Source organism: Pristiophorus japonicus, chromosome 15, assembly GCF_044704955.1.
Source record: "Pristiophorus japonicus isolate sPriJap1 chromosome 15, sPriJap1.hap1, whole genome shotgun sequence".
Lineage (NCBI taxonomy): Eukaryota > Metazoa > Chordata > Chondrichthyes > Pristiophoridae > Pristiophorus > Pristiophorus japonicus.
This window is the reverse complement of record NC_091991.1, coordinates 62967408-62983653: the sequence shown is the minus strand read 5'-3', so window position 1 is coordinate 62983653 and position 16246 is coordinate 62967408. Positions and strand designations below refer to the sequence as shown.

General features: G+C 45.5%; 1 protein-coding gene across 3 annotated transcripts in view; it reads right to left on the bottom strand.

The window, feature by feature from the left end:
- The window catches only part of fbln1 (fibulin 1), a 219023-nt gene extending 203201 nt beyond the window's left edge, over positions 1-15822 (bottom strand). For all 3 annotated transcript variants that reach the window (XM_070900531.1, XM_070900533.1, XM_070900532.1), the window contains exon 1: positions 15422-15822. In XM_070900531.1, coding sequence (XP_070756632.1) covers positions 15422-15482 — 61 coding nt within the window. In that variant the 5' untranslated portion in view covers positions 15483-15822. The remainder of the gene's footprint in view (positions 1-15421) is intronic.
- Between the last annotated feature and the right edge of the window lie 424 nt (positions 15823-16246).

Genomic DNA, 16246 nt, shown 5'->3' with positions numbered 1-16246 from the left:
AAAGAAATTTACATCTTATGTCAATATATGTATAGTTTCACCCAGAAAATCAGCGTCGTTGTTGAAGGCTTCTTTTAAACAGATTCATTTGTGAACTTCCTGTTTTTTTTCAAAGCCAGTCATAAATATCCATGGCCATTCTGGCAAACCCCTGCCATAAGTCTGGTGAGAGACAAGTGGAAGGGCCGTCAATTAGGGCTGGAGCAATATTCCCTCTAATTCTTTTTGTGTGCGGTCCCTTTAAATTGGCTGTGTAGCCATGCAGTGGCCACGAATGCATGGTATCTCTTCCTGCGGCAGGAGTTGGTGAAGGGCCTGTGTGGGACCTCACAATTAATATGTGGCCGCGTGGTCGCTCACCTTCGGGGCAACATTGGTCTGGACCTGAAAATGCTGGGTCTTGGCATTCCTTGCATTTACCATGGGGCTTTGAAAATATGGAGTCTCTGCCCATCTCCCACAAAGACACCAACATAACAGGGGCGTGGCCATGAACGGTGACTCTTGGGCTGAACGTTTCCTCACCCCAGCCTGAGAGCTTGAGTGGCAAATACCCTGGGTGGGAGCAGACATATCAGCCCTCCAAACAGCAAATAAGGGCCCAGCTGAGGATCAGGATATGGACCCCTGAAGATATGAAAAATTGAATGTAAATGTTTCTCTCCTTATAAAAGAGGCCGATAGGGCACTGCCATTTCCTTTCTCAGGTCTACTTTACAGCCCTTGGAATTGCCTCTGCTATCAGACCCAGAACCCTAAACTATAATGTCCAGGCAGGACTGGCAAGTGGGCTCTCAAGGTGAGATCTTAGTGGCATGTGCACCAGCCCAGATTATGCTAATAGGGTGATCGCTCCTGACCCCACAAACTTTAGCAGATCAACATTAGAGGCCACCAGCAGATGCATCCTAGCACTTATGTCAAGGTGGTTGACCCACTATGTGTGGCTGCATTAGGATGAGGTATTTTGGGTCTTTTTGGTTTGCATTTTGTGGATTTAATTTGGTGCAAGTTTTTTTGGACATGTTGCACTTACTTTTTTAATGTTTGGAAAGGCAATTCTGCTTTCATTTCAAGCGCCTTATGCTGGTAGGATAGACATTCATCTGCTATCAGGAAACTTGAGGATGGGAGAAAGTTGCAGCGGAATGATCAGAGGGTGATCTAGCTGCACCTGGGATGGGTTGCACAGACTCACCATTCCTCTGGTATATGAAGTCATAGACCTTATTAAAGCTACATGAGAATGTCAGAGGATATGTGACAAAGGAACATAGGAATATAGAAACAGGAGCAGGTTATCCAGCCCCTCGAGCCTGTAATTTCCCCTATGTCATATGACATCATGGCAGATCTGTACCTCGACTCCATTTACCCACCTTTGCTCCATGCCTTGATACCCTTGCCTAATATAAATCTATTGATCACTCTTGAAAATATCAATTGATAATATATCTCTCCTGAGGTGTCCAAAAGTGAACGCTGTACTTCCTGATGGATCTGATCCAGGCTCTGCACAACTGAAGCATAACTTCCTAATTTTTTTATTTCAACCCCCGCTTGAGGTAAAGGCCAACATTCCATTAGCTATTTTGATTAATTTTTGTATCTGGACTAGCTTTTAATTATTTGTGTATTGTGTACCTAAACCGCTTTGCTCCTCCACAGCTCCTAGTCTCTTGTCATTAAAAACAATATTCTAATTTGTCTTTCTTGGATCCAAAGTGGATTACCTCGCACTTGCCCATTTTGATTTCATCTGCTATAGTTTTGCCCACTCACTTAGCCTGTCTATGTCCCTTTGTAACTTCCTGCTCCCATCAGACACTATGTCTACTAACTTAGTGTCACAAACTTGGATATACAACTCTCGATTCCTTCATCCAAGTGGTTAATATATATGGTGAAAAGCTGAAGCCCCAGTACAGTCCAGCATCTACACTTAGAAACATAGAAACATAGAAAATAGGTGCACGAGTAGGCCATTTGGCCCTTCGAACCTGCCCTTCGATCATGCAACTTTAGTACCCCATTCCTGCTTTCTCTCATACCCCTTGATCCCTTTAGCCATAAGGGCCATATCTAACTCCCTTTTGAATATATCTAACGAACTGGCCTCGACAATTTTCTGTGGTAGAGAATTCCACAGGTTCACAATTCTCTGAGTGAAGAAGTTTCTCCTCATCTCGGTCCTGAATAGCTTACCCCTTATCCTTAGACTGTGACCCCTGGTTCTGGACTTCCCCAACATCGGAAACATTCTTCCTGCATCAAACCTGTCCAATCCCGTCAGAATTTTATATGTTTCTATGAAATCCCCTCTCATTCTTCTAAATTCCAGTGAATATAAACCTAGTCGATCCAGTCTTTCTTCATATGTCAGTCCTGCCATCCCGGGAATCAGTCTGGTGAACCTTCGCTGCACTCTCTCAATAGCAAGAATGCCCTTCCTCAGATTAAGAGACCAAAGCTGTACACAATATTCAAGGTGTAGCCGCACCAAGGCCCATGTACAACTGCAGTAAGACCTCCCTGCTCTTTGCTTCCTGTCTGCCAACCAGTTTCCTCGTCAATACATTACTCCCAATACCATGTGCTTTAATTTTGCACACTAATCTCTTGTGTGGGACCTTGTCAAAAGCCTTTTGAAAGTCCAAATATACCACATCCACTGCTTCTCCCTTGTCCACTCTACTGGTTACATCCTCAAAAAATTCTAGAAGATTTGTCAAGCATGATTTCCCTTTCATAAATCCATGCTGACTTGGACTGATCCTGTCACTGCTTTCCAAATGCGCTATTACGTCTTTAATAATTGATTCCAACATTTTCCCCACTACCGATGTCAGGCTAACCAGGCTATAATTCCCTGTTTTCTCTCTCCCTCCATTTTTTAAAAGTGGGATTACATTAGCTACCCTCCAATTCATAGGATCTGATCCAGAGTCTATAGAATGTTGAAAAATGACCACCAATGCGTCCACTATTTCTCGGGTCACTTCCTTAAGATCTCTGGGATGCAGACTATCAGGGATTTATCGTCCTTCAATCCCACCAATTTACCTAACACAATTTCCTTCAGTTCCTCCTTCTCGCTAGACCCTTGGTCCCCTAGTATTTCCGGAAGGTTATTTGTGTCTTCCTTTGTGAAGACAGAACCAAAGTATTTGTTCAATTGGTCTGCCATTTCTTTGTTCCCCTTATAAATTCACCTGATTCTGATTGCAAGGGACCTACGTTTGTCTTCACTAATCGTTTTCTCTTCACATATCTATAGAAGCTTTTGCAGTCAATTTTTATATTCCCTGCAAGCTTACTCTCATACTCTATTTTCCCCATCCTAATTAAACCCTTTGTCCTCCTCTGCTGAATTCTAAATTTCTCCCAGTCCTCAGGTTTGCTGCTTTTTCTGGCCAATTTATATGCCTTTTCTTTGGATTTAACACTATTCCTAATTTCCCTTGTTAGCTACGGTTGACCCGTTTTATTTTTATGCCAGATAGGGATGTACAATTGTTGAAGTTCATCCATGTGATCTTTAAATGTCTGCCATTGCCTGTCCACCATCAACCCTTTAAGTATCATTCGCCAGTCTATCCTAGCCAATTCACGTTTCATACCATCGAAGTTATCTTTTTTTATGTTCAGGACCCTAGTCTCTGACTTAACTGTGTCACTCTCCAGCTTAATGAAGAATTCTACCATATTATGGTCACTCTTCCCCAAGGGGCCTCGCACAACAAGATTGCCAATTAATCCTCTCTCATTACACAAGACCCAGTCTAGGATGGCCTGCTCTCTAGTTGGTTCCTCGACATATTGGTCTAAAAAACCATCCCTAATACACTCCAGGAAATCCTCCTCCACTGTATTGCTACCAGTTTGGTTAGCCCAATCTATATGTAGCTTAAAGTCACCCATGATAACTGCTGTACCTTTATTGCACGCATCCCTAATTTCCTGTTTGATGCCATCCCCAACCTCACTACCACTGTTTGGTGGTCTGTACACAACTCCACTAGCGTTTTCTGCCCTTTGGAAGGCCCTGTTACAGTTCAGCATTGGGTCCTTGATGTGACTCTTGTTGTACAAACAGAAAAACTGTATTAAGAGAATAGAAGTTCATGGAGCACATGCACAGTCAAAGACCTCTGCACAACTTGTGTGCCTACCTGACTGTCAGTAAGTATTTATATATCTTGCAGCTAGATTATTTTATAATTGCTTGAGATGTTGTGCTTTTGGGAGATGTGAGTGTGACAAGGTCTTCAATTGTACATTGTATCTTCAAGGTGTGTCTTATTGAGTCATGGATATGCATGAAATGCAATGAAAAAGCTGTAAAGTTTTGTAAGGGCTTAGTATGGGTGAGCAATAAATGTGGAATTTTGTGGCATGCAGTCTTAGACTGTCTATTCAAAACATGGATAGACACTCCAAGATTGTACACCACAAAATGCTACTTGGCCCTTGTAATATTTTTGGGTCTTTTCTACTTTCCTTACTCGGTTTTTCAGTTTACATATTTTAGATTGCTCTCATAAGTGTATCGTGACTCCCTATCTGCTCAAGAGTATCTTCATCAACTTTGATGTCTAGTAGGCTTTCAGCAACATTCCTATAAAAAAGAAAGATTTTCATTTATATAGCGCCTTTCACGACCTCAGGACACCCCAAACTGCTTTACAAACAATGTAGTATTTTTGAAGTGTAGTCATTGTTGTAATGTAGGGAACACGGCAACCAATTTGCGCACAAGCAAGCTCCCACTAACAGCACCGTGATATGACCAGATAATCTGTTTTTTTGTAATATTGATTGATATTGGCCAAGGATAACTCCCCTGCTCTTCTTCAAAATAGTGTCATGGGATCTTTTGCGTCTACCTGAGAGAGCAGATGTCTTTGGTTTAACGTCTCATCCGAAAGGTGACATCTCCTATTGTGCAGCGCTCCCTCAGCATTGCACTGGAGTGTCAGCCTAGATTTTTATGCTCAAGTCTCTGGAATAGGACTTGAACCTACAACCTTCTGACTCAGAGGCGAGGGTGCCACCCACTGAGCCACAGCTGATATTTGAGACTTGACTATAATAATGATTAGAGAAACCTTTCTGCTAATTATTTTAGCTCCTGGAATGATCCTATGCCTTTACATGATCTTTCAGCAGAGCATCATAAAATCACAGCACTGTGATTTATCTCCTGTCTTCTACCCTATCACAGACCTTCCCTTTTGTTCTTTAACCCCCTCCCCCTTTCAGTGCTCCTTAAGAATCTGTTCTTTCGAACATTTGCCAGTTCTGACGAAGGGTCATCGACTCAAAACGTTCACTGTTTCTCTCCACAGATGCTGCCTGACCTGCTGAGATTTCCAGCATTTTCTGTTTTTATATCATAAAGTTTCAGACTTTGACTGTCAAGCATATTTATTGAACAATAAACAAGTGAATAAAAAATAGTAATATAACATATATATCTAGTAGAAATCTGACTGTCTAGCACCTGTGAAAGGAAAACTGCAAAGTCCTGTCCCCTCAGTACAGATTCACACGAGGCACGTAGTGAAGTCAAGATCACTCTGGACCTGCACCTTTATTTCACAGCTCTGGAATGCTGTACTTGCCTGAGACCTGTCCTTATATACCTGTCTCTTGCAAGTGCACCCCTGGTGGTAAGGTATGCTGGTGGTTACAGGTCATATCTTATTACAGTCATGTATAGCATGTTAGGATACAGTTATATATAATAATGTAAGATACATGACATCACCCTCCCCCAAGGTCTTATTGTCTTTATAGGTTCAGTCTCTCAGGTGGTCTACGCTCTCGTGCGGAGCGTCTGAGTTGTGGTTCAGTTGTTTGCCTTGGTGTCTGTTTTTCTTTGGGTGTGGTTGCTGGTATCTCGCCTGGGTTGTCTGTTTCGATTGGTGTGATTGTTGCTGGCTCGCCTGGGCTGTCTGTTGGGATTGCCCTTTCCTCAGGTTGTTCCCTCTGTCTGTCCACCAGGTGTGGTGCGAGTTCCACATTGTAGTCTGCCTCTGGTTCTGCAGTGTTGTTGGTAAATCTGCTTTTGACTTGGTCTACATGCCTCCGGCAGGTTTTGCCATTGTCCATTTGTACTACCAGTAGCCTGTTTCCTTCCTTGCCCGTTACTGTCCCTGCAAGCCATTTGGGACCCCTGCCATAGTTTAGTACAACCACTTTGTCCCCTATCTCATTCCATCTCCCCCTCGAATTTCTGTCATGGTACTCAGTCAGCTTACGGCGCTTTGCCTCAACGATTTCGTGCATGTCTGGGAGGATTAATGAGAGCCTTGTTTTTAAAGTCCTTTTCATCAACAGTTGCGCGGGGGGGATCCCAGTCAGTGAGCGCGGACAAGATCTGTATGCCAGCAGCAGTCGCGACAGGCGACCCTGCAGCGTGGGACCTTGGATTTTAAGCATGCCTTGTTTAATGATTTGCACAGCTCTCTCCATCTGGCCGTTGGAGGCCGGTTTGAACAGTGCCGTCGTGACGTGATTTATGCCGTGGTCAATTATAAAATCTTGGAATTCTGCGCTGGTGAAGCACGGACAATTGTCACTGACCAATGTGTCAGTGATTCCATGCGTTGCAAACATGGTTGCGAGGCTCTCCACAGTGGTGGAGGTTGTGCTCGAGTTTAAAATGGTGCATTCGATCCACTTTGAAAATGCATCTACAACTACGAGGAACATTTTGCCCATGAATGGACCCAGTCTACATGCACCCGCGACCACGGTTTGGTAGGCCAGGGCCAGGGGCTCAGTGGACTTCTCTGGGGGCATTGCTGAGTTGGGCACAAATGGTGCACCTTCGGACACAGAGCTCCAAGTCCGCATCAATACCAGGCCACCAGACGTGGGATCTAGCTATGGCCTTCATGAGAACGATCCCCGATTGCTCGCGGTGGAGTTCCCGGACAAATGCCTCTCTACCTTGCAGAGGCATGACTACCCGGCTGCCCCACATCAGGCAGTGTTCTTGTAGTGATAGTTCATGCATGCATCTGTGAAAGGGTTTTAATTCCTCGGGCAGGCATCGCGAGCCTCTGCCCAGTCACCGGTTAGGACACATCTTTTTACTAAGGATAACGTGGGGTCGCCGGCCGTCCAGGCTCTGATTTGGCGAGCCGTCATGGGCGAACCTGTGGACTCAAAGGCATTGATTGCCATGACTATCTCACAGTCCTGTTCGTCAGACCCTTCCGTGGTCGCCAGGGGTAGCCTGCTGAGCGCATCGGCACAGTTGTCTGTGCCTGGTCTGTGCCTTATTGTGTAGTCGTAGGACACTAGCATGAGTGCCCACCGTTGAATTCGCGGCGAGGCGTTGGCGTTTATTGCCTTGCTCTCGGATAGGAGGGACGTGAGGGGCTTGTGGTTGGTTTCTAACGCGAACTTGGCCCCGAAAAGGTATCGGTGCATCTTTTTGACACCGTACACGCACGCGAGCGCCTCCTTCTCTACCATTCCGTACCCGCGCTCCGCCCGCGAAAGTGACCTGGAGGCATAAGCTATGGGTTGTAATTTGCCCACACTATTGACATGTTGCAAAACGCACCCGACCCCATACGCTGATGCATCGCATGTGAGAACTAGCTTTTTACCTGGGTCAAAGAAAGTCAAAACACTGTTGAAACACAGAAGGTTGCGTGCCTTATTGAAGGCGCGTTCCTGGGCGTCCCCCCAAAACCAATCGCACCCCTTCCTGAGTAGCACGTGGAGAGGCTCCAGCAGCGTGCTTAAGTTCTGCATAAAGTTCCCAAAGTAATTGAGTAGCCCAAGAAAGGCGTGCAGTTCTGAGACATTCCGGGACCTGGGTGCCAGGCGAATTGCTTCTGTTTTGGACTCTGTTGGGCGGATTCCATCAGCGGCAATCCTTCTGCCCAAAAGTTCAACCTCGGTGCGAGAAACAGGCACTTGGATTTCTTGACTCGTAGGCCTACCCGATCCAACCGCTTTAGTACTTTCTCCAAATTACGGAGATGGGAGTCGGTGTCCCTGATAAGTATGATGAGTCGGTGATAAGTATGTCGTCTTGAAATACAACCGTCCCTGGGATGGACTTGAGCAGACTCTCCATGTTGCGCTGGAATGTGGCAGCTGCCGACCTGATGCCGAATGGGCATCTATTGTACATGAAAAGGCCTCGATGTATGTTGATGGTGGTGAGTAGCTTGGATTCCTCGGTCAATTCTTGCGTTATATACGCAGATGTGAGGTCTAATTTTGAGAAAAGTTTACCTCCAGCCAATCTGGCAAATAAGTCCTCTGCTCTGGGCAGCGGGTACTGGTCCTGTAGGGAGACTCTGTTTATGGTAGATTTGTAGTCCCCACAGATTCGTATGGATCCATCAGGCTTCATGACTGGGACGATGGGACTTGCCCAGTCGCTAAATTCCACAGGTGATATAATGCCTTCCCGCAGAAGCCTGTCTAGTTCGTGTTCAATCTTTTCCCTCATCACATAGGGTACAGCTCTGGCCTTGTGATGGACCAATCTAGCATCCTGTGTGATGTAGATTTTGATTTTGGCCCCTTTGAAAGTGCCCATACCTGGCTGAAAGAGATGTTCAAATCGCTTTATAACTGTTGAGCAGGAGGTCCGTTCCGCTAATGACATGGCATGGACATCATCCCATTTCCAGTTTAGTTTTGATAGCCAGCTTCTCCCCAGCAGTGCTGAGGGGTCTCCGGGGACAATCCACAGGGGAAGTCGGTTCACTGTCCCTTTGTGTGTGTCAGAGAGCATGGCGCTGCCGAGGACTGGTACGATTTCTTTGGTATAGGTCCTTAGTGTGGTATCGACCCTTGTGAATTTTGGTCTGTCTCTTTTATGCGGTCACAGTTGTTCAAATTGTTGAGCGCCCATGAGAGATTGACTTGCTCCCGTATCCAGCTCCATGTTGATAGATATCCCGTTGAGTAGGACCCTCATCATTATAGGAGGCGTCCTGTTGTAGGAGCAGTGGCCATTGATCGTGTTGACCCGCTGTACACCGGTGTCCCGGGTACTGTCCCCACCATCTTCTGGTCCGCTTTCCGACCCATCCGATTCGTATACCAGTCGAACTGCCATTTTTTTCCACATGCAGGCCAAATGCCCTGTATATTCACAATTTCTGCAAACAGCCTGCTGAAATCGACATCCCCTTGATGAGTGCCCCCCCCCCCCCCACACCCCACCTCCAGCACAGACCTGTTCCATTGTTCAAAGAGTTCCCAAAGAATGAGCTGTGTCTGGCTGATCCCTCTTGAGCTTCTCTCAGTTTGTAGTTGATTGCTCGCATTGTGGGTTGATGAGGTGTGAACGGCCGTTTCTGTGGCCCTTGATGGCTTCTGCCTGCTGTTGAGAGCCTGTTCTCCCGGTTTTGTCTCTGTGTGGGGGTAGCAGCTTGATGGCTTCTGCCTGCTGTCGAGAGCCTGTTCTCCCGGTTTTGTCTGTGTGTGGGGGTAGCAGCTTGTTTCGTGCTGTGAACTTCTTCTTCCGATATTTCGTTAGTTGTCGTACCTGCATTGTAAATCAACCTCGTTTCTTCTTCCCCTACCAAGAATGTCTGTGCAACCAGTGCTGCTGCCTCTAGGGTCAGGTTCTTGGTCTCTATGAGCTTTCGGAATATGCCTGTGTGGCCTATTCCTTCAATGAAAAAGTCTCTCAGCATTTCTCTCCTCAGTTCATCGGAGAACTCAAATAAACTAGCCAACCTCCGAAGTTCCGCCACGAAGTCAGGTATGCTCTGGCCCACACAGCATCAGTAGTTGTAGAACCTGTGTCTGGCCATGTGTAGGCTGCTTGCTGGCTTCAGGTGGTCTCTTACCAGTGTGCTCAATTCTTCAAATGACTTGCTTGCTGGTTTCTCGGGTGCCAACAGATCCTTCATTAAAGCGTATGTTTACGAGCCACAGCTGGTCAAGAGATGGGCTCTTCTCTTGTCTGTCTTATTGTCGCCTAATCAGTCTTTGGTTACAAAGCTTTGCTGGAGCCTTTCTATAAAGTCCTCCCAATTGTCTCCCGCATTGTACTTTTCATCCCATCCTCGTCGCCACTGTAAAGTCCTGTCCCCTCAGTACAGATTCACAGGAGGCACGTAGTGAAGTCAAGGTCACTCTGGACCTGCACCTTTATTTCACAGCTCTGGAATGCTGCACTTGCCTGAGACCTGTCCTTATATACCTGTCTCTTGCAAGTGCACCCCTGGTGGTAAGGTATGCTGGTGGTTACAGGTCATATCTTATTACAGTCATGTATAGCATGTTAGGATACAGTTATATATAATAATGTAAGATACATGACATCACCCTCCCCCAAGGTCTTATTGTCTTTATAGGTTCAGTCTCTCAGGTGGTCTACGCTCTCGCGCGGAGCGTCTGAGTTGTGGTTCAGTTGTTTGCCTTGGTGTCTGTTTTTCTTTGGGTGTGGTTGCTGGTATCTCGCCTGGGTTGTCTGTTTCGATTGGTGTGATTGTTGCTGGCTCGCCTGGGCTGTCTGTTGGGATTGCCCTTTCCTCAGGTTGTTCCCTCTGTCTGTCCACCAGGTGTGGTGCGAGTTCCACATTGTAGTCTGCCTCTGGTTCTGCAGTGTTGTTGGTAAATCTGCTTTTGACTTGGTCTACATGCCTCCGGCAGGTTTTGCCATTGTCCATTTGTACTACCAGTAGCCTGTTTCCTTCCTTGCCCGTTACTGTCCCTGCAAGCCATTTGGGACCCCTGCCATAGTTTAGTACAAACACTTTGTCCCCTATCTCATTCCATCTCCCCCTCGAATACATGACATCCCCATATATATCTAGTAGAAATCTGACTGTCTAGCACCTGCGAAAGGAAAACAACAAATGTTTCCAATCTCTATGCTAAGTTACTTTTTTATACTTTATATACACAATGATTATTTTCTTGCTAAAGCAGAAGTTACACAGGCCTTACCTCTTGAAGGTCCTCTAATTTTAACGATTCAATTTACTTAAATACCCCCAAACTATTGCTAAGGAACTTTGCATTTAAATAAATGACAACTCAATTCCAAAGAGCCATCAGTCATACATATAATTACAGAACAGCTTATATTTAAATCACATGACATGGTTCCTCGCTCAAGCCTGTATCCCTGGAGACAACTAACTATACCTTGAAGCATTTGGTTCGATTTAGGCTCGGGATTTCACTGCGGGTGGTTTTAAAACCCTTTGGGGAAGAAATTCGCCCAGGAGGCACAAACAATTTCTCGCCAAGGCACAGGGCAGCTACTGCCTCGCACGAAATTCCGCGGGAGTTTGCGGAGGCACAAAACTGGTAGTGCCCTGGGCTGCTATGCCAGCAATGATAGCGTCATTGGCGTGCACATTGACCCATTTTCATCCCAAAGCAGAAATTCGGCAGCACCTCGTGAGGTTGTCGCTGACGATGACAGCGCCAGCTTCGTGGGTCGCGAACCGGGCCGCACTCGGCTCAAAGGGCGAAAAGTAAAGGGGAGGTGCGTGCCGCCATTTTATCTGAATACCCCACTTACCAGTCCGGCCTTTCCGTGATGATACGCGGGGTCCATAGCGTGATTTTATAGCCCAGTTTCTGTGCTGGGCTGCTGCCACGGCACCCCATTTCCCCAGTTCTGCAGAGCTCGCAGAGCGCCATCCCCTTTAACGGAAGGGGAGGGCCCTGTGCTCCCGGCCAGCGCTATGCAACGTTCCACATAGCATGGGAATCCACGAAAATTCCCGCACTTAGCGCGCAGTCCCATCCCCAAGAGGAAGTGGATTGCCCGACATTGTGCTCCACTTCCTCTCGGGGTGGTATCCCAAATTTTGCGGCCAGGCCGGGCGCAGGAAGTCCAGCCTCGCCTCGGTTAGCGCCCCTAAATATTTGTCATTTATTTTGAAGCTTTATAACGGCTGAAATAATAATTGGCCCCATATGCTGCTACGTACCTATACGTGTGCATATCCCTGGTTGGGCCGAATGGCCTGTTTCTGTGCTGCAATTTCTGTGTTATAAATATGAGGTAAAGTCTTATTAGACAGTCAATATCACTTAGTGGCTATCAAGCAAAGAAAGCTTGATAGCCACTAAGCAGCAGACATTGCTTACCAGTAGTCTGGGTAAAAAATGGAAATGCAATCAGAGAAATCTTAACGAGCATGCTATACATTCTGGACTTGTGAATGGCAGATTTAGCATCAGAGTACAAATTATGCACACCCTTGTAAAACAACTTGCTGTAATTGACATCCTGCAGGAGACAAAGGTGAACCAAGTGATTTTGTTCAGCACCCGAGAGTACAGGAATCCTTTCTACACAGTTGGCAGTTGGGAATGGCATGGAGTGCTCTTCCAAGAAACAGCGCAAATTGTTTGAAGGAAGAAGTGGTAGTAATGTCTTTCTTGGGGTATTGCACTAATAAGCAGGATCAAATAGTTTTTGTATTTTTTTTAACTTTTGGTAGGATGGGATTCTAGTTTCTCAGTAAATCTGGATAATGCAAATAAAATAATCTCACAGCGATTTATCTAGGCTAGTTACTTTAAGTGTTTTTTCCCCAGAATTTGAGATTGGATGCTCAGATCTGGGAGATTGGGTAAGGCAAGAGCTTAGCTTTCTACTGGCACTTGGCACCAGCACTGCTACTCTGTGGATACATCTGACAGCAGCAACTTACTGTGTGCCACGCTGCTCCTCCTTTAATCCTTCGGCATTCAGTGTGGCAGCCCTGACCTGCGAGGACTATCAGCAGCAGATCGGGGCCTTAAAGGAGGAGCAGCGTGGAGCATATCACTTCAAGGTGCAGCATGTGCTAGTACAGGAGAGCGATGGCTGTGAAGAGAGCAACTGGATTTGATGTAACCAAAATCCAGTTCGCTGATTGGAGCGTGGGCAGATACATCAGGAGCGGCGAGGTCGGGGTGAAGGAGCAATAAGGTCGAGGTGAAGGAGCGCCGAGGTCAGGGCGGAGGAGCGGCGAGAGATCGTGGAGCGACCTGATCGGGGCCCAGGAGAGGCGTGAGTTCGGGGCCCAGAAGAGGCGAGGGCCAGGGGCAGCATGGGCCAACCCACACTGTGATATGTGTGCACACTAGGTCCGTGCAGAAGAGCTGGCCTCCAGTCGTCTTGGTTAATTCTTGCCACTGGACCAAGACCTCGCTCTGTCAAGCCTGTATGGTGGCTAGTGTGTAATGGCCATCACACGTTAAAAAAAATTCACGTACAAGCATCTCCCATCTGTCAACATGTAGTTCAGGACCTGGAATATTAGGTCCTTCATTGAAACACCTGTGAACTCATCCCTTTTTGAAGCAAGTCATCCTCGATACGAGGGACCGCCTATGATGACTGTGTGCCAAACTGCTGGTACAAACCTTTGGCATGTTGCATTGTGGCACAACATCTTGGAACTTTACTGTGCTGCCTCACCACCATGTTATTGCATCAGCTCAGATTATCTTAATCAAAGGAGACTGTATCAGAACAAAGTGCTAGTGTGGAGGTGGGGGAGAGGTTAAATATATAAATCAATTAAATAAAATATTATTGGGGAAAAACATGTACAAGATATCAAAAACCTGATAATATAGGATGAGAGCATTACAAATGTGTAACTTCACAAATGCAGTCATGCACACAAACAATAAGCCATTATAAATGTGAACTTCATTTTTTTTCAAAATGATATATAGATGTGTATAGATACAAACTTGGTCATGTCCATAATAACTGGCCCAGTTTAAGAAATAAATTAATCTCCTCCATTGATTACCAAACGTGGGTATATAGACCTCAGGGAAGCATTGGCTTTTCCAAAAGTAATTGAAACTCGGAATTCCACAACATACTGCCAGCATTGCTGTTTTTGTCGGTTTGTTGCTTTACAGGTGATACAGCTACAGCGGGCAAACTGCTATACCGGTGATACAACTACAATGGGCAAACTGCTATACAGGTAATACAGCTACAGAGGGCAAACTACTATACAGGTGATACAGCCACAGAGGGCAAACTGCTATACAGGTAATACAGCTACAGAGGGCAAACTACTATACAGGTGATACAGCCACAGAGGGCAAACTACTATACAGGTGATACAACTACAGCGGGCAAACTGCTATACAGGTGATACAGCTACAGAGGGCAAACTACTATAGAAACATAGAAACATAGAAAATAGGTGCAGGAGTAGGCCATTCAGTCCTTCGAGCCTGCACCGCCATTCAATAAGATCATCGCTACAGGTGATATAGCTACAGCGGACAAACTGCAATACAGGTGATACAGCTACAGAGGGCAAACTGCTATACAGGTGACACAGCTACAGAGGGCAAACTGCTATATAGGCAATACAGCTACAGGGAGCAAACTGCTTTCCAGGTGATACAGCTACATGGGGCAAACTGCTATGCAGGCAATACAGCTACAGGGGGCAAACTGCTTTCCAGGTGATACAGCTACAGAGGGCAAACTGCTATACAGGCAATACAGCTACAGGGGGCAAGCTGCTTTCCAGGTGATACAGCTACAGGGGGCAAACTGCTATACAGGCGATACAGCTACAGGGGGCAAACTGCTATGCAGGCAAAACTGCTACATGGGGCAAACTGCTATACAGGCGATACAGCTATAGGGGGGCAAATAGGTTTATAGACAATAGAGCTACAGGGGGCAAACAGCATTACAGATGATACAGCTACAACAGGCATGGCATTGCAGCATTGGCATTACAATTCTTAAGTGGGTTACATCATCGTTTTGTAGAGCCTTGCAAATAGGTTGAATTCCAGGAAAGTCTGCCTGACAAAGCATTCATTTTGTACAACACAATTTCAACAAAAGTTAATGCAACCTAAAGATTTTGAAAATTTTGCAATGTATGATTTTTATATCTTTATCAAGACAATGTATAGGTTATCTTACAGGCAAATATACATTTTGTTAAGTTAGATCCCAACCTATGCACATGGTGAAGTCCTGTGAAAAATTGATTGAAATTTTTAAAAAATCTGAAAGGGAGCAACCAGAGAAGCGTACTTTAATTTTGTTGCAATTACAAGTTAACTGATTGACGTATAAAAGTGCAGGGAGAGGGTCCTTACACAGGGCCTCCAATAAACCCAACATTTATCCTGAAATCCAGACTAAAAGTTGAAGAAATAGCCACCAATCATCACATAGAAACATTCCAATGTTTAAACCAGCTGCATTCATTGCTCAGAAAGAAAAATAAGTACAATGTAATTTTAAATTAATGTATGTAAAATGTCAAAACACTCCTTAATATATTTTCTCCAGAAGGATGTGATTATCTGTGTCCTTTTCAAATAGGTAACAAAGGAGCTCTGTTTTCTGACTGCTCGCAGCCAGCCAGCATGGTTGCAGACAGCAGAGTCATGAATGTACTTGTTGCAATACATTCTCTCTTACCTTGTAGGCTGAACAGCAACAGACTGAGCAACGGTATCGAGATTCTAGCTGGAAGATCCATCAGGCAGGAAAACTGGAAAAAAAACTTCCTGTTACAGTATTTAAAAGAACAAAAGTACTGAATTCCGTTCTTTCTCTTAAATAATGTCTGTTCCCTCCTCAGCTTTCTCTGTTCCTTCTCTTCCCTTTCTCCTGCAGTCTTGACTGAAGCTGCTTTTGACCACAACTCTTTTAGAAAAAAAAAACCCACAGGATTTACTTTGAAGGTCTGGGCCTTTCCAAACGAGATTCCTTAGCAATTATCCTGACTAAGATTTCTGGCCAAACACCCTGAGGGGAGCTCAGCCAGGGAGGTGGGGGTTGCAGGGCTTCACTGCAGCACCGCTCCTGCTGCACTTAATTTACCAACAAGCTTATCAACTCGCCTCCTGAGAATAACGTTTTATAGGGATCTCAAACTCCAACGTAATCAGTCAATCAGGAAAACCTACAATAAAGAGGTTTTCCTTTAATTTTGTCAAATTATAGAGGCGGAGCTGCAGTATTGGAAGTTCTGTTAGTAATCAGCTGGTATGAAATTCTATATAGGGCGCAATTTTCCCCAAAGCTTTTTTTTAGTGTACTTGAAGAGTTACGCCCGTTTTTTGGGGGCCCAAGTTCGCAAAAAAAAAATGTTCCAGATTTCCCCATTTGATTTCTTCATTTTGGCGCAGCCTAGCCTGTCCCTTAGTTTTGGGGGTGGAGTCTTGATTTGTACCAAAAAGATCGGGTTGCCACGGTAACCAGGGACACAATGCGGGCTAAGGCTGGAAAGTGAAACATACA